The following is a 19209-nucleotide window of genomic DNA, read 5'->3' as shown; positions in this document are numbered from 1 at the left end:
TGGATGGATGGTTGGATGGAAGAGAAGAGAAAGTTCTTATTCTGACAGCAGAATACTAACTAATGGTTGTGGAAGGGAAGATGGAATTAGAAAGCCAATATTGAGGGCACATGATTGGCTCAGTCCATAGAGGATGTGAGAGTTGATCTCAGCTTAGAGGTTTGAGCCCCATGTTAGGCATAGAGACTAATTAAAAATAAAGTCTTTTTTAAAAAAAACGTTTAATTTATTTATTTGAGAGAGAGAGAGACACATACAGAGAACATGAGCAGAGGGAGGGAGCAGATGAGGAGGGAGAAGCAGACTCCCTGCTGAGCAGGGAGTGCAATGCAGGGCTCAATCCCAGTGCCCTGAGATCATGATTGAGCCAAAGTCAGATGCTTAACTGACTGAGCCACCCAGGCGCCCCTAAAATAAAATCTCCAAGGGGAAAAAAAAAAGAAAGAAACCAATATTGGCAATCATCATAATACTAACTGATTCAGGCCAAAAAAAAAAAAAAATCCATAGACACTAAAACCAGTGGATGAAAGCTTTATAGAAACAAGATTTTACAGAATATTATCTCCCCCATAAGATGCTTATTAATTATAAAGGGGAAAATAGCAACTTTAAAGTAGACAAGCCTGGAAGACAATAACTTAACAGGTGACCAAAGTTAACATCCTCAGTAATGGGACAAATTGACAGCATGTGGCTCTTGATATGATGCACTGAGATGGATACAACATCACTTCTTCTGTGTAGTTCCTGCCAGAAGTGCATACCCTTCAACAAACCCACATTCTATAAAAAACCTCAAAACACGTCAAGTTCATAAAATATAAAGAAAAACTAAGGAACTGTTCCAGATTGAAAAGGTTTAAGGAGACATGAGAACTGAATGCAAAACATGATCCTGGACCAAAAAGAAATACATATATTTAATAACATATAATAATTTACCAATATATATTTATTATGTTAATATTACTTTCCAAAGTTTGTTAACTGAACAAATGGTTATGTAAAAGAATGCCCTTGTTTATAGGAAGTGCACGCTGAAGTAGGGGTTAAAAAGTCATATAGACAGATGAAGAGAACCAAATATTAATAAATAATAACTTCCAAGCAAAGCTTCTAGACCATTGTTCCTTTTCCCACCCCCAAATATCTCCATCTTCCTTGAAAGACATGCCTGCAGAGTCTACACTCCTTGCTGATTATCCATCCACCTGCCTTGTGGTCTCTGAGGATTTCCGCACCTGCCCTACCATCTTTCTCTCCATCACTCCTCCAGGACATCATCTTTGTCTATCCAACTCCCTCCCTCTGTTCCTTGACCCTTTTTCTTCTAATAATTTTCTTAGGTTATTTCCTATGTTTCTGCCACCCACATCGCCTGTCAAACCTTAGACCTTGCCCTCACCAGCGACCGCACCACCTCCAATTAAAGCCATTAGGTTGCTGTGTTTAAACATGTAGCATAGATCACAATTTTGGAACCCCATTTGGGCCCATCTTTATTTTTCTAAATCCCAGAAACCCTACCAAATGGAGGCAGTATCCGCCACCTCCACATCCACACCTCTCTTCTCCAAAGTCCCCTCCTCACAGCACTGTGACTCACCCCGAGGTACTTCCTGTCAACCATCCTCACGGCGACAAAGGCCGTCACCTCCACCAGTGCCATCACAGTCAACTGCAACAGGTTGGCCTTCCCCAGAACGGCACCCACTGAGATGAGCACAGACATGGCATTCATGGTAGCCAGCTTAATACTGGGGAGAAAGAGAGAGAGAAAGAGACAGGAATAACTGAAAAGGATCTTCTCATTCATTATTCACCCATTCACTCATTCAACAAGCCTGGCACTGTCCGAGAAACCAGGGACACGGGGATCCCTGGGTGGCGCAGCAGTTTAGCACCTGCCTTTGGCCCAGGGCGCGATCCTGGAGACCCGGGATCGAATCCCACGTCGGGCTCCCGGTGCATGGAGCCTGCTTCTCCCTCTGCCTATGTCTCTGCCTCTCTCTCTCTCTCTCTCTCTCTCTCTCTCTCTCTCTCTCTCTTTCTCTCTCTCTCTCACTGTGTGCCTATCATAAAAAAAAAAAAAAGAAAAAAGAAAAAAAAGAAACCAGGGACACAGTGGAAGATCACGGAGACAAGATTGCACCTTTGTAGGAACTGATGCTGCCCATCTGGGCTCTCCACGGGCTCATTCCCCCATCAGGGTGGCTTCAGGGTGAGAAATTGATCTGCACATGCTCATCTGTACTGAGGCCACTCTGAATTTCTCTTAGGACTGTCATAGTTACAGAGGCTGACTTTTCCCTTAGGGTCCCCTTCTAGGGTCTGATCACAGGTCTGCCCTTGGCTTCCCTTCCGCCTACATTTTGCGAAGATGCTCAATAGAGGGCGCCCTTCACCTGCTGGCCTGCCGGCCATTCAGCCGCCCGCCACCAGCAGCTTGGCTGTGCAAAGAGATGGCTTAGAAATAGGACAAGCCTGCTTCCAGTCCCAGTGTTTCCACTTGAGCAGCTATTTAATCTCACTGAGACTGTTTCTTCATCTGTGAAATAAGAATGATGATAATATTTATCTCGTGGTAGTGCTGTGGGGATTAGTAGGAATATTCGTGCATGTGTGTCTAGCACCATGATTGGCACAAAGAACTAACTCAGGAGTTCTATAGAAGCCCACATGATTAGCACCACTACTGAATCCTTCCTTTCCTTGACAAATGAGCTAGCTCGGTGTGGGGATTCAGGAGGAGAAAACAATTTGTTTTCAAGGCACTTATGATCCAGTTGGGGAGGTGGGGCTGACATCATAAGTCTGTCTGCTAAGACTATCCATGATATTACATGGCTAGAGGGGTTCACCAGAGGGAGAGAGCAATGAGGACTGGATTCATCAGGGAGGGCTTCCTGGGGGAGGTGGCAATGAACAGAATAATCCATGGTAGTTAAACCAATCCACCCTCTCTGGGCACCTTGCTCTGAGACCACCTCCTCTCCCTGATGCTATGACCACCACCACCACCACTACAAAATAGTGATAATTTATTAAGCATTATGTATAGAAGGCTCACAACTTCATCACCTCATTTAAATTTTAATCTTCTAAGTGGCCCTCTATGAATGGTGCTAGGGTACCGTTCAGTACCCCTACATTACAGAAAAGGACACTGAAACTAGAAGAGGTGACTCTTTTGGCCAATAAGTTAGTGAATGACAAATGTGAGGTTCAAACGCAGGTGGCCTGGATCTAAAGCCTGTGCTCTGAAGTCTGGACACAGCCTCCACAGCATTTGCGGCCAATGTAGTATCTTACTTAGGGCTCAAGGTCTTCAGATGGGAGATCAGAAGAGGGCCAAGGGCCTACCCAAGGAGTCTCACAGGGATTAGGAATTATTTACAACAGAAATTACGGGGATCCCTGGGTGGCTCAGCAGTTTGGCGCCTGCCTTTGGCCCAGGGCGTGACCCTGGAGCCCCGGGATCAAGTCCCACATCAGGGTCCCGGCATGGAGCCTGCTTCTCCCCCCCTCTGCCTCTCTCTCTCTCTATGTCTATCATAAATAAATAAATCTTTAAAAAAAAAAAAAAAAAGAACAGAAATTACTGAATGTTTCACCATGCCTGGCCATGTTCTGTCTTTTTGGTGAGTATTTACTTAATTGGCAAGGCTCTAATTCAAAAGGATACATGCCCAGTGGTAGGATTTCAGACCCAGGGGCCAGTCGGTGCCAGGGAGGTATTGAGACAGTGAAGTGCAGTGTTCAGGGGTCTCCAGTCCAGCCAGCCTGGGGTGGAATCCTGGCTCAGCCCCTTCCTGGCTGTGTGACCTTGAGCAAGTTACTGAACCCTCTGTGCCTCAGTATCCTCATCTGCAAGGTAGAGTCAAGGCCTATGAAGCTGTCATAAGGGTAAAGTGAGTTATTATGTGTCAAGCACAGTTAGAGAGTTGGTAATTGCTACTATCCTCCAAGAGAGCCCTCCTGGACCTCTCAAAATATGGCATTAAAAATATCACAACTTTTAGAGTTCCTTTTATTTTCATTTTGGTTCCAATAACCATTTACTAAGTCTTTATTACACAAGGAAAACAGGGCAAAGCTGAGTAGGACAGGCCCCCGAAGGGACTGGTCATCAGTGACTCAAGGCAATTCGGTGCCAAGTCAGGCTGCACAGTGTGGGTGAGGCCAAGGGAGAAGGGGAGGGCCCGTCCCTCTGGGAGGCAGGCCTGGGCACCGCCCCCTGAACCAGCCAGGCCCTTGGAAAGGTCAGGAAGGAGCTCATTGTTCAAATCCATGAAGCCAGTCCCAGCGGGGGTCACAGCTGGGAGGATCCAGGCTGTCAGAGGTGGGGCAGGGGAGTTCACTCAGCCTGCAATTGGCCTCATCGAGTCTTCCTGGATTGAGTCAAGAACAAGTTGGCCCCCATGGGTGTGGGACCTTAGAAGGAGCAGCCCAGAGGTGCCCGGCACTAAGGATGCAGGAGCCTGAGGTTTGTGTGACCTTGAGCCAAGGCAGCAGGAATGTCCGGTCAGGGCCACCACTGTCAGAACTCCTCCAGAGAGTGCACTTTGCCTCTTCCCAGGTGTTTCTTGGGGGTGGGTGGGGGTGACGGGATGGGTATTGAATCCCCATGGGGATTAGCTCTGAAACTTGTTAGAAGAGAGGCTCAGTGGTTGAGCACCTGCCTTTAGCTCAGGGCATGATCCTGGGGTCCTGGGATCGAGTTCCACATCGGGCTCCCTGCAGGGAGCCTGCTTCTCCCTCTGCCTATGTCTCTGCCTCTCTCTCTCATAAATAAATAAATAAATAAATAAATAAATAAATAAATAAATAAATAAATAAATCTTGTTAGAAGAAAAAATGTGAAGGTTTTTTTCAGGGACAATAGGGAACTGACTGAGCTATGGTTCTTGTCATAACCACCCTGGAGGGTGTGGGAAGGATTGCAGATAGTAAACAGCTAAAGCCATTTCCACCACTTAGCTGTGTGACCCTCGGCAAATACCTTATACTCTCTGAGCCTGGATGTCCTTGGTGTACACCAGTTAGACCCCTACTGGAAGGGTTAAGCAAAATAATGTTTGTGCACTGCCCGGTGCCATGTGGGGAGATGGTCAATAGCAGTGCCCAGAGATTTAGCAGGGGTTCAGAGGGGAGGATAGAGGGCCTGGAGAGGTGACCGGTTTCCCAAGAGTCCTAAGATGGGATTTACCATCATCTGGACGGGACAGAGATTTAAACAGACAGAGTTGGGCAAAAGCAAAAAATAACATACAGGGTAAATTTTATCGAGTTTTCTCCTGTCAAGTGCTAATGCCTTTATCTTCTTTTTTTTTTTTTTAATTTTTGTCTTTTTTTTTTTTAACTAGGCTCCATGCCCAACAGATCTCTTGCTCTACCAACCGAGCCAGCCAGGTGCTCCATGATATATATATATCTCCCCTTGTGTAACCATCACCCAGGATAACACTGAGAACATTTACTGTGCCTCATAAGGTTCTTTTGTGCTCCCTCTTCTATCAATAGCCATCACTTTCCTCTTGTAAACATTATTCTGACTTCTAGCAATATGGGTAATTTTGCTCGTTTTTAGAATTTCATATAAATGCATTTAAATGGATCAAAGTTAATTTAAAGGCATGGCTATTTTTTGTTCGCTGACATTTGAGGACTAAGAGAACTTCTTTGTTTTCAAGAGACTGTGACATTTCTATTTCTTTTCTGTAATCTCTATTAGTTTTCTTTAAACCCATATTGCTTGTGTAACTTGATAAAATCATGCTCAATAATGAAGAAAGAACTTGGGGAGGGCTGTAGATCCAGGTTCAGGGTTGTCAGATAAAATATAGGATTCCCAGTGCAATTTGAATTTTAGAGAAACAGTGAATAATTTGTTAGCGCTTATCCTCAATATCACATGGCTTCAAGGAGACAATCCCAGCTCTTCTAGAACCAGCCTTCTTGGGCCACATACCCTCAAGGACCCCCCAAAAATAAATCCACCCGCCGTCTGGTTACCTGGACAGTTTGATGATCACCTTCTTATAGAAGGACCATTCCAGGAAGCCATCCATCAGGACTGCCCACTGCACCCCCAGGGCCAGCAAAAAGAGGTTGAAGGCCACGCTGCTCCAGCCATATCTCCGCAAAGATGAGTTGAGGAAGCCAAAGCCAAGGGCAGCCATGATGGTCACATCCTGGAGGACTGCCCAGGGGCAGATATGGAAAAGGAGAAAGAGAAGCAGACAAGATGGAAAGTTGTGTGAAATTAGAATTTACAGAACCTACAGAATTAGAATTTACATATATTCTGTATGAATTTGTGGATGGCAGCTGGAAGGGATCATTATGAGTACTCTGGCAAGTTACTTGGCCTCTTTAAGCCTCAGTCTTGTCATCTGAATAATGGGACAAAACATACCAGGAAGGGTTGTGGCAAGGATAGGATGAGCTAATACTGGTGAAGCACAAAGGCAGGGCCTGACCCATAGTGAGAGCTCAGTAAATGTGGCAATTATTGTTATTATTAAACTTAATAATATGAACATGTGTAAATCATCTGGACCAGTGCTTGGCACACAGCTGACATTCAGCAAAGGTTAATTCCTGCTGCTACTGAGGAGCAAATTCGACCTCCCCGATCATGTGCATGAGAAAGTAAGAGCACAGAAGCCAATGATTTGGCCCAAAAAAGAGGGTCAGAAGGAGGCCCAGAGGTTCTGTTGGTTAAGAACCAGATTAACTAAAACAAAAAATAAAAAAATAAAAACAAACAAACAAACAAAAAGAACCAGATTAACTTTGCAGAAAGCAGCTGTCTCCCTCTGTCACTTGCTGGGAGGGACCCAGTAGACCAGCAGGAAGCACCCAGGCCATCTAAGTGAGCCTTGCCTTATCCAGCCTCGAACCCTGCTCAGGGGCTGCTGGGGCAGCGAGTGCGAGAGACTTGCCTAACGGCAGGGAGAGGTCCAACCAAAGGAGGAGGGTGAGCATTTCTATCTAATTCCAAGTTTGAAAAGTGAGTAGCGGCTTGACAAACTTGGGTTCAAATCAGGAATCTGGCACTTTCCAGCTGTGTGGCTTCATCTGGTTATTTCATGTCTCTGAGCTTTAGTAACAGGCTACACGTACTAAGTGTTTCCCACGTGGCAACACTGTTTGATTTATTTATTTTTTAAAGTAATCTCTACGCCCAACGTGTGGCTTGACCTCACCCCCCTGAGATCAAGGGTGCGCTCCTGACTGAGCCTGCCAGGTGCCCCTGAGACAAGGTTTTAATCACATCACACAGACCAGCCCGCTTCCTTTTCACAACCACCCTTCAAGGTGCTAGTATCACCATTTCACAGATGTGCAAACTAAGTCATGGGGGGGGGGGGGAGGATAAATAACTTGCCACAGGTCTAGATGGTCAGTTCTGAAGCCTGCACCTTCAACTACCATGCTATCTGCTCTTAGTCTTCTCATCTGTTAAATGGAAAAAATAATCATGCTCTTCGGGGGGGCCGGGGGAGCCAGAGTCCAATGATAGAATAAAACAATTGCTCAGAATAGACACTGTTTTTATCAACAAACACCAACTATTTCACACGGATAAATGCCTGGGGAGATAACTTGAAAGACTTTGTCCCCCCATGGCTATTATCTCTGGGTTTGGGAGGATTTCACTTTTTTCTCGGTGTTCAAATTTTCTACAACCAGCATGCAGACAGTAAACAAAAACAAACAACACACACATACACACATACACACACACACCAGCCCAGACTTCAAGTTCAGACAGTTCTGTTTGCTCCCGGCTCTGCTCTTCCCCATTAAGTTAAACCATATTAAAATTGCCAACATTTGACAATTTTTGACCTACAAAAATGCTACTTTTTAAAAATATTTTATTTATTTATTCATGAGAGACACATAGAGAGAGGCAGAAACAAGGGCAGAGGGAGAACAGGCTCCCTGCGGGGAGTCCAATGCAAGACTCGATCCCAGGACCCTGGAATCATGACCTGAGCCGAAGGCAGACACTCAACCACTGAGCCACCCAGGTGCCCCCAAAATGGCACTTTATACCCCTCAATCTCATAGCTGTGTGGTCTTGTTCGTTGCTTACCTTTGTCATCAGCTAAATAAGGACAACTGTGCCCGCCTCAGAAGGGGCCGGGGGAACTGAAGGAAGTGATGATTTGTTGAGTCGCTGCACAGAGTCTGGCGCAGGGAGGACGCTCCTAAATAGTGGCTATTCCCCTCCTACCACCACCATTTTCGCCATCACAGTAATAAGAATCCCCCTGGTCTCCGCTGGCCTCCAGCCCTGGCTCTGATGACAAGGGAGCACTGGCTTCCAGAACTCTCCAAAGTCTTAGAAAGCCCCTTCAAGTCACATTTAAATTCACCTTCATGGAGAAATGCATGGGGTCTTACATGTGAGACTTGGGGGGAATATTGACGTTCCCCAAACAATCTAATCCCACCAGGATGTTGAAGACCCCTGAGGACCTCCAAGGGGTCTGGGAACTTGGGGAGTGGGTGACAAATGGCATTGATTCAACTTCTTGTCCCCTTCTTCACTGCCATGGGGGAGAAGGAGGCTGAGGCAATGTTTCTGTCTCCTACTCCTACTTACATCCTCCTCGGTGTGGGGGAGACAGGGCACATTTTTGTATAGATTCCTTCAGGAGCCAAGCACGGAACTATGTGTTTGAAAGGAACAATGCATATTTGGGAGTGGTAAGGCCTGTGGCCAACTGGAGACTGTAGACCCAACTATCGATATTCTGGTTCAATCTTCTAGTAAATCCTACTTAAACCAAACACATCTGTCATCTAGCGGCAACGCCATACGCGTAGGGTCCAGACTTACTGAAGATCCCGTGAATAGGGAGACTCTTTCACTTTCCTCCCATTTTACAGAAGATCAGAGAGAGCCTGTGACTTCCTCAAGGCCACACAGCATGTGCTAACAGCAGAGCCAAGCTCTGAACTCCAGATACAGTGCTCTCTCACCAGGCTTCGCTGTTTCTTGCTCTAAGGGACCCCAAGCTGGTCCCCTGCTCTTTGGGCCTCAATTTTTCTCTCTGTAAATACGTGGGAGTTGTACTTGCTATTCTCTAAGGCTCTTATAGCTCTGACATATTCTGCGGAGAGGAGAGAGAGTGGGGAGAGGAGGGTAACCAGGATAGGGCAGACGTGGGGCCCTAAAGATTAGAGAGTCAGAGGATCTTGGGTGGGAGCTTTATCAGGCACAGATGCCATCCCCACCACTGCTGCCAGGTGTAGGAGCTCAGGCCCTTCCTCCTCAAGGCCCCACATGGGCCCCAAAGAGAAGTTGTACTCCACCCAGTGGGGTGAAGTCAGGGTGGCAGTTTCTTTCTTTTTTTTTTTTAGGGTGGCAGTTTCTGAGAGCTGTTGACAGAACCCATTTGCCCCAAATGGGTGAGTCAATAACATTAGATTTCAGGCCTCTCTTCACTCTCTGCATCATCCTACTTCCTCTCCCGCTCACCCCCGCCCCCCCCAGAGCTCTAGGCTCCCCTCCAACTCTTCCTAGGTCTCTCTCCCAGGAACCCCACATCAGGGTCAGGTCCCAGCTCAGGGCACCCCTCATGGTGCTAGCCTCCACCTCTCAGATTCTGCACTGCACCCCACATCAGTTGCTCGGCAGATAGGCTAATGGACTCGAAGGTGTTCAGGGGTGATAAGGAGTGGATGTGCTCCAGGGGCCCCAGGGACTGGGCCCCAGAGAGGAATTCTACAGTCTAAGATAGGCCTTCAGGAGAATTTCATAAAAGCCCCATGACTTGCAGGAAGAGTCTAACCTGGGAGTCCAGTGGTGTGAGAGGAGATGATGATGACCAGCACCGTAACAGCAGGCACATGTGTGGTCCCCTCCACACACCAGGCACTATTCTAAGTGCCCTATGGCTTTAACCTACAACAACCTCAGTAGTAGGTACTATTATTATCCACCTTCTACAGATAGGGAAGGGAGGCACAGAGAGGCGTTGTAACTAGCTCAGGTCACACAGCTAGCAAATGGTGAGTGATCTGAATCCCAGCCATGCATTGTTTAACCACAATGCACTGTGCCTCTCCACATAGCACACATGGTATAATGGGAAAGACTACGGACTTTGAGTCAGGTTGTCAGGGTTCAAAGCAGGGCTCTACCTCTGTGTCCCAGCTTCCTAATCTGTAAAATGAATATGAAACAATGGCACCTGCTCAGGAGACCACCATGAACATTTTCACTGACTCATGCAAATCACTTAGCCTAGCATTGGATACACAGTGTTAGACACCATTGTCTTGTGCCTACCACTTATTGGTTGTATGACTTTGGGCAAGACCTCCCCTGGCCTAGCTGCCCCTGTGATTCTAGTTCTGTGTTCCCATCCACCTTTGCTCCTTCCTCTGGCCCATAAACCCTTCAGCAGCAACAGCTCTGAAGCCAGAACCAGCTTCTGTCCCTTAGGCTTTGGGCTCGACTTCCACACTGTTCTCCCCACTGCTGACCAGGAAGATATCTGTAGTCCCACACTGGGACCACCCATAGAGCCCCATGCTGACTTCTGCTCCCCAATAGCCTTTAGCCCCACCCTACCTTCATCCCTACAGCATCCTAGGAATAGAAAAAGAGATTTTCCAATCAAAGGAGGCAGCCAAGACTAAGATGTGGAGCATTGTAGGGTTTGAGGGTTTGTATGTACAGGTCAGTGGAAAAACCCCTCTTATCTTTGGTAGCTCCCCTCCCTTTGGGGAGTAGGGGGAGGGGAGCTGGGTAGTACCCACAGGATAGTTCCCCAATTTGGAAATCCTAGAGCAGGTTCTGTGTACAGATTGGGGAGTAATGGCTCCCCATGAATCATGCCTTCTAGTATAGACCCCTCCCGCCCGGGCTGGGCCTTGTGATTTGCTTGGGCCAATGTGACATTAGTCAACATGTTACAAGCAGAGGTTTGAAAACACCCACTTGCTGGGGCTAACTTACCCCCCTTTACTGCAACAAATCTTTTGCCGAACCACTTAATCATGATCACGAACAAATTAAATGGTTCCTATTTTCGGTCATGAAGTTTGGGGGTGGCTTGTTATGCAGTAATAGATAGTTGATACACTCTGCTTCTCCTAAATATCTCATAGGCACCTCAGCCCAAGCCCGGAATGAATATATCATTGTTCATTTACCAACACCGCCCCCCAACCTGTTCCTTCCCTTGTGCTTCTCGTCTCAGGAGTTGGTACTTCCATATACCAAAGCACGTCTCCAAAGCCATCCTTAACCCCTCCTCCACTTTCACCAGGTACAGCTCATTTGATCCGGTTCCTTCCTGAATATTTTGACTCTTTGCTTCTCCTTCACTGTCCCTGCCCATTTGGCTTCTGGCCATGTGGACCAGTGGTCATCAGCATAGAAAACACACACCTCAGAAGATGCTCCAGACAATCTAGAGGGGCTGCTGGAAGAAGATACTAGCCCTTCTAGTTTTGTTTTTATGAAAATATAAGAAATTAAAGTTTATTAATAATGAAAGTGAATACTCTTAATCAGTCTTGTGTTCATTCTTTCAAACCTTTCAACAGCAAATTGAATAAGTACTAGTGTCATGTGACCCAGGTTGAAATGGAGGCAGAGAGAGATTGAATAACTTGCCCAAGGTCTTGAAGCTAAGCAGGGGCAGAGGCAGGGTTTGAATCAGTCTGGCTCCAACACTTCTCAAACTCTCATATATGTAAGAGCTACTTAGAGGGTTTGGTAAAACACAGTTTGCTGGGCCCCACCCTGAACATTTCTAACATAGGTGTAGACTGGGGCCTGGGAATCTGCATTTCTGACATGTTCCTGAGCTGCTAGTGGCTGAGATGAATAGTCTGGGGACCAGACTTTGAGAACCAAGAATCTTGGCGATCCACCTCCAAAGGCCCTTGGTGAAGTTTGCAGCTCTGCAAGTATTTAAGATCCATGTTGATCTAGGAGCCTCCTCTGCTTGCTCAGGATGTCAGATGGCTTCTAGTCTCCCAGCTTTGAAAGGTGTCCTGAGGGAATACTGGGCCAGTGGGAAGAGGGTGACGTGTTTCTCTGTACTTATCACATTGCAATGAATGGGAGGGTTTTGTTTTGCTTTTTGTTTTAAATTTAATTCTTTATTATGGAGAAACGTTAAGCATATACAGAAGCAGAGAGAGTTGCATGGTGAATGTCATACACCCATTCCCAGCTTTGATGACTGGCACACGGGGCTGATCTGTTTTTTATTATCCTTTTCATTTCTTTCCTTTTTTTTTTTCTGCATAATGCAAGCCCCAGACATTGCTTCATTTCAATCCTCTCTAGTAGCTAGAGGCTTAAAAAAAAGACTTAACAAAACTATTCTCAGACTTAACAAAACTAACAACAATCCCTGTATATCATACAGGATTGACGCTGATTGCCTCAGAAATGTCTTTTTGGAATTGGCTGGTTTGAATAACGTTGAGTTCCCATGGACTGGATTAGATTAAGTGAATTGACAGATTAGATTACCTAGTTTTAGCTCAACTAATCTTCACAAAATGAACTAATAGCTGGAACAACTCCTGCCTAAAACCACAGAATGAAGGCAAAACCATAATGGCAGCCAAGCATATGAAAAAAAAAGGCAGAGTGATATTTCTTGTGCAAATTCTTCATCCATCACATTGAAGATTTAAAAAAGTCAGTTGAATTATATCTGACAAGAAGTCAACCAGGAGTATTTGAAGTTATCAAGAAGACTCTAGGAATGGATTGACATGCACTCTTAGTAATGGGAACAATGGACCTTGCCTTGAGATTGATTGGCACCATCATGATCACTAATTTGAAAATATTGACCTCTTTCAAATTTTCTAATTTGTGTGTATTATTATAATGTATAAAATATATTAATGCAGCAGTACCTGATTATAACATGTAAATATGGTGCATGCTTGAAAAATGGTGTGCATGATCAGAAGCGCTTGAAGCCCTCTGGTCCATACTACACACAAGCCTGCACACCAGTCTTCCACCTCAAGTCATGGCCCGTTCCCTACCCCTACACTAGCCATGGAATGGCTTTCTCCATAACCTGAACCCAAATTCGGCACATCCTTGCTTCCTATTAGGTCAGCAGCATGAAGGTCAGACTCCTTACTCACCCAGTGGGTCCACCATGCCCTACTGCCTTCTTTGCACTCTCATGTTGCAATGTTAAGCGCTAACCTGGTCCACTGCAATGAGTGCACACACCAGCTCTTGCTGTCCTCCCACTCTGGATGATGACCCGTTTCCACATGGTTAAGTCCTACCGAGCCTCGGAGACCTGGTTGGTCAGTCACTTCCTTCCAGAAGCCTGCCCTGACACCATCAACTCCCCTGCCTGGGTTGTAGGCCCTCCTCTGTACTTCCATGTTAATTGAGTGTCTGAGGACACTTTTTTTTTTTAATTTTTATTTATTTATTTATGATAGTCACAGAGAGAGAGAAAGAGAGGCAGAGACACAGGCAGAGGGAGAAGCAGGCTCCATGCACCGGGAGCCCGACATGGGACTCGATCCCGGGTCTCCAGGATCGCGCCCCGGGCCAAAGGCAGGCGCCAAACCACTGCGCCACCCAGGGATCCCCTGTCTGAGGACACTTTATTTCTGTGCTAGCAGCACAGCATAGGGATGAAGAATGTGGACCCTGGCGCCAACCTACAGAGTTGAAATACTGGCTCCTACACCCACTGGTTATAAGTGACTCAACCTCACTGTAAAATGGGGCAGTGAAGCATAGTGGTTAAGTGCATGGAAAAGAAAACCAGGCCGAGTGCATTTAAATTAGCTGAGTGACCTTGTGCAAATTATTCAACGTCCATGTGGCTAATTTCCTTACATGAAAAACAGAGATCATAATCGTTCCTACCTCGTGGAATTATTGTGAGGGTTCAATGTAAAGTATTTAAATAGTGCCTGCACATAGTAAGAGCTCAATAAATATTAGCTCGAATTAGCATGTGTCTCGATCCCACACTGGAAGTAATACAGGGTTGAATGAATACATGCATGGGTGAATGCATACATTGAATTACATTGTATTAGACTGAAAAGAATTAAAGTAAACTGAAATGAACTTAAATTGTGTTTGGCCTTGCTCACCAAGTGCTAAGGGCCCCTCTCTGGGTCAGACCCTGAAGTGCTGTAGAGGCTTCCCTCCCCAACTCATCTCTGTCCTGCTTACTGCCACAGAGGGCCCAGAGATGTCTTTCTTTTCTTTTCTTTTCTTTCTTTTTTTTTTTTTTTTGCTCTCAGCCAGCTAGTCAATTAACATCACTCAGGAAGAAGCCGGCACTCAACCAGACTGGAGCTTCAGCTTTGAATCAGGGAGGATGCTCAAAGAGGCCTATCCATTATCACAGATAAGATATTGGCTCACTGAGATGCTTGAAACTCATCCCAATTAAAAAAAAAAAAAAGCAAAAGCCGCGCCACTGTGGACGTCCGTCTTGTTTACAATTGTGCTCATCACAGTCTGTGAATATTTTTAGCTGCATGTAAAATAACAACCATCTTCTACTCCTCTCCAGCCATATACCTTATGGCTCTGGATTTGCAGACAGAATGTAGACTTCCCAGCCAATAAGTGAGAAGGCGGTTGGGGGCGGGGGAGGGGCAACAGACTAAAGCTACTCAGAGAAGGGTGGTACAGAAAATGAGCAAGAGAGACCAAAAAAAAGGACACAAAAAAAGCCAAACAATGTGAAATTCCTTGCTGTTAAGGAGAATGGGGAGGAGGAGACAGAGAGGCAGAGACTTATGAAGACCATTTGGCAAAGGAAATTCTAGAAATACCGAATAGGAGGCCCCTCACTGCCCTGACAAATCAAGGAAGGCTTCATGAAAGAGGAGATATCCATGCCAGTCCTAAAGGGGAGCCTATGTTGTTGGCTGGGTCTCTGCACAACCTATGGAAGGAGATGTGGGAACCCATTTACTCAGACACTTTATGGAAAGGAACATATTGGCCCCTGGAGGACCATAGATCTCCTCTTCCCTGGTTCCTCCTATTTGCCTCTGTGACCACTTCCCCTCTGGACACTCACCTCGATAGATCCCCATGAGCTCCTTCGGATCCTGTGCAGAAGTGTCATAGGAGGTGAAAAAGAAGAAGATGACCAAGAAGGCCAACTCTAGTGCTATTGTCCACAGAGGGAGGCAGCCCCGCACAGACGGTGGGTACTTAGAGCCCATCCTGTGTCGGTCTCCGTGTGGCACTTCCACCAGCCTCAGGCATCACCTCTCTGCCCCCACCCCTCCTCAAGGGAGTGATAGGGAAGACACCCGCCAAAAGCCTTATCTCAGGCTGCAAGGCTGGCTCTGCTGGCCTGTCTATGGAGTTAACACATAGCAAAGGGACTATGTCAGGGAGGGGGAAGAAATGCATTTTTCCCACACTAACTCATTCATTCAATCACTCACATATTTGTTAAATTCAACAAGTAGTTGCTGCATTGCTACTATAAACAGGCACTGTGTGCAGCTTAAAAGAGGGCATCCATTCACTGGGCACCCGAATATAATACCCGGCCTTTGCTCATTACTTCAGTTTACCCTCACCATTCCCTGTAAGGTAGACAATGGATCGATACTCCCATTTTACAAACGAGGCTCAGCAAGGGCTTTGGAGTGGCAAAATTTCTCTATAAAACCTTATCCAGTGAGCTCCTAATAAGGATGCATTGAATGAGAATGAAGGAATGAAGGAATGAAAGCAAAGAACAACACTAAGCCCCAGAGAAGATACAGACAGAGCCCATGGGGACCTAACTCCTCAGAGTCACACGGTTGGAATTATTTATATTTGAATTGGTATTTAAATCTACTTGTTTCTAAATCTTTTAAGGGTATGTGGGGGAAAAGAAAGGAGGCCTGGGTTCAGCTCTAGTAAAAATCTGGTGGGGTCATGCTCCAGCCCGAGGCCGTAGTTGTCTCCAGTTCTGGTCACCTCCTGTGCCTTGGGCCTGGGTACTAGTAGTGCATTTGAGACAGCCACCAGCTTCAGCACCCTGTCTCCCAGCAGTGGATAGTCCCTTGAAATGGGATTTAGGACACCTAGGGACCCTGCAGCTAACTTCCTTAGCCCACATCCATGTGCCTAGCAGAAGATCTGATCTGTAATAAGCATAAAGGAAGGAAGGAAGGAAGGAAGGAAGGAAGGAAGGAAGGAAGGAAGGAAGGAAGGAAAGGATTGAAATTTTCTTACCTTCTACACTGGCCCCAGCCATTGGCCACTGAGTATAGACTGGATTTATGGGGCCTCAGATAATAAAACTAGACTAGGAGTTGCAAGGAGGTAGATTTTGGTCCATCATAGGTGGATACTTTATTGGCCATTACAGCTGACCAGCTCATGAGGTAGTGAGCACCCCTGTCACTAGCAGAATGCAAACAGAAGCTGATGGTTACTTGTCAGCGATGTCTTGGAAGTGATTCATAGGCGGTTTGCAGGAGATTTTAATCATCCAGAAGAATCTTGTCATGTTGTTTTTAGATGAAGAAACTCACACCCACAAGGCCATACCCAAAGTCATACAGTTGACATCTTGCTCAGCGCAGTTTTATTTGCAGAAGGAAAAAAACTGAAAGTAACTTAAGTGTCCAGTAGTAGGGGATTGGCAAATAAACTACCGGACATACATCTTGCCACCAGTATCATGGTCCTGAATGGATTTGGGAAATCCAGAGGAAAATGCTTTTAAGATTTATCAAAAGTGACACTGAGGATATACTATTGGGTGGAAAAGAGTATGTTCCCACTTTTGTAAAAAAATAATAAAAACAATCTCTTTTAATGCATGCACGGGGGAAAAGATGGCTGCACACCACTGACACCAGTTCTTTTTTGCTTTAGACGTTTTCCTGAGCTAACACGTACCAAGCACATAACATTGCTAGGCCCTGTTCTAGGCACTCTTCATTAATGACCTTGTGAGATGGTTAGGATTAGCCTTATACTACAAAGGAGGCACCCGAGGTGCAGAAGGGTTACAAGACTTGCCCAAGGGGACAGGACTGGGAAGTGGTAGAACTGGGATTCAACCCAGACATAAAGCCCAGATTGTGCAATTGGGTGTTTAACTACTTCCAAATCTAGGAACGTAGGATCCCCAACCCTCTGCCACCTCAACAGTAACGATGGAGAGAAGGTGCCCTCACCCCTAGAGATGTCAGAGACCTAAGTTGCCATTCCCTCGTGGTCACCCCCCGGTTCTGATTTCTGGCCATCAGCACTTCTTAACAAGTGGGTTTCTATAAGGAGGGTCTCCCCTGCACCAAGAATAGATAAGCGTGACCCTCGCTGACCTGGGTCCTGTACCAGCACCTTGTAAACCAGGCAGCTGGACTCACCTTCCCAGGGGGACCAAATGTCAGGCAGATGAACACCAAAGATTTCTGGTCGCCGCCAGGCCCCATGCCCAGAGTCCCCTGACGGTTGTGTTCATCCACTGGCAAACTCAATGTGGGTGGCAGCTGGTTCCACAACACCAGAAACCCCTGTGCAGTTTGCTCCTGCCCCACCGAGGGACTCACTGCTTGACAAGAGGGCCAAGCTCCTCGCCAAACAGGCTTTCTTTAATAAAGGGAGGTGTCCCCCACACTTGGCCTCTCCCAACAGATTTGTCAAAAGGGGAATGTTCTTCCTTCCCCTCTGACTCTTGCAAAAGGTCCCTGTTTTCTGACTATTGTTCCAAATATTCTGTCTCTAAATCATCAAGGCAGCTCACCTGGTACAAGAAAGCACAGGGGATCTAAGGCAGATACGTCACAAAACAAATATGGTTAAATGTTCATTGTTGAATCTAGGTGGGAGATAAATGGCTTTTCATTATATAATTCTTTCAACTTCTTCGGCATATGTTAGAAACTTTTCATAATAAAATGTTGGGGAAAGCACTGTGTGCGCCTGCTGCTCCCTCTTCCTGAAACCCTCCTCCTGCCAGATAACTGCCCCAGCCCTCTCCTTCTCAGAGCCAAGCAACAGAAGACTAGGGGCTTTTGACTCTTGAATCTCAGCACCTAGTGCTCCATCCATAGTAGGTCATCAATAAATATTTTTTAAAAGATTTTATTTATTTGAGAGACAGAGAGCGCACAGAGGGAAAAGAAGCAGACTCTCCTCGGAGAAGAGAGCCCAACTCAGGATTCAATCCCAGAACCTATGGGTTCTGACCTGAGCCAAAGGTAGGTGCTTGACCAACTGAGCCACCCTGGTGCCCCTAAATATTTGTTGAATAAATAATAGCTGCCATTTCTGGAATGCCAAGCACCAGACCAAGCATTTTGCATACTTTATTCCATCTACTTTTCCCCTCTAGCCTGTGAGTACAGGCACAGTCATTCTGTCTTACAGATGAGGAAGCTTCTGCTCAGAGAGGTGATGTGAGTGCTCAATATCACACAGCTAATAAATGCTAGGGGTGGGACCCAACTCACATTCATCTGACGCCACAGCTTATGCTGTCAACTACTTTGCACTTCCACCTTCCATTTAGTAAACTACTCACAGTCTCAATTTCCTTATGAGTCAAATAAGATGAGCTGCTCTACTTTCCTCACAGAGTTATTGCAAATACAAGAATACATAAGCATGAGTGGCAGCTGGGTTCTAGAATTGAAGGTGGGTGAGTGGTGCCATGTCTGTGGCATTCTAAGTGACCAGGCTTCCTCCAGGTGTGATGAATCAAGTCAGGGAGTCAGAATTCACACATAATCATGCATTTTCTGTAAAAATGGGACTCCATGAGAATGCTCACTATGCCCTCCTCATCTGAGTCAAGCATTGTAAAGCTCGGTCATGGACAGCAAGCAGGAGGGAGGTGGGTCCTCCATCCTCTCGCTGGAATTTTGTCCACACCAAGAGTATGATCCTGCTCTGGGCATGCCTGGTTAGCATGTGGCTAAGTCAGTCAGTCATTCATTCAACAAACATGAGCTTTGAAGTCAGGCAGTCTGTGTTCAGATGCTGACTCCAAAAATTATTAGCTATGTGAACTTGGGTATGACGACCAATATCTCTGTTTCCTCACCTATAAAGTAGGGAAACTTGTTGTCAATCTCATAGTGTGGTTGTGAAGATTTTTTTTTTTTAAGATTTATTTATTTGAGAGAAAGAATGCGTGCCAGTGGGGGGATGGGCAGGGGGAGAGAATCTTCAAGTAGGCTCCCCACCAG

General features: G+C 46.0%; 1 protein-coding gene across 1 annotated transcript in view; it reads right to left on the bottom strand.

Annotated features, from left to right (window-relative positions):
- LOC112930168 (RH-like protein) overlaps window positions 1-15263 on the bottom strand; it is a 36720-nt gene extending 21457 nt beyond the window's left edge. Inside the window, exons 1-3 of the mRNA XM_026012480.2 lie at window positions 15081-15263; window positions 6019-6205; window positions 1610-1760 (exon numbers count right to left, since the gene is read on the bottom strand). Coding sequence (XP_025868265.2) covers window positions 1610-1760; window positions 6019-6205; window positions 15081-15228 — 486 coding nt within the window. The 5' untranslated portion in view covers window positions 15229-15263. The remainder of the gene's footprint in view (window positions 1-1609; window positions 1761-6018; window positions 6206-15080) is intronic.
- Between the last annotated feature and the right edge of the window lie 3946 nt (window positions 15264-19209).

Source organism: Vulpes vulpes, chromosome 2, assembly GCF_048418805.1.
Source record: "Vulpes vulpes isolate BD-2025 chromosome 2, VulVul3, whole genome shotgun sequence".
NCBI lineage: Eukaryota > Metazoa > Chordata > Mammalia > Carnivora > Canidae > Vulpes > Vulpes vulpes.
The sequence above is the reverse complement of the archived record's forward strand: the minus strand, read 5'-3'. Positions and strand labels throughout refer to the sequence as shown.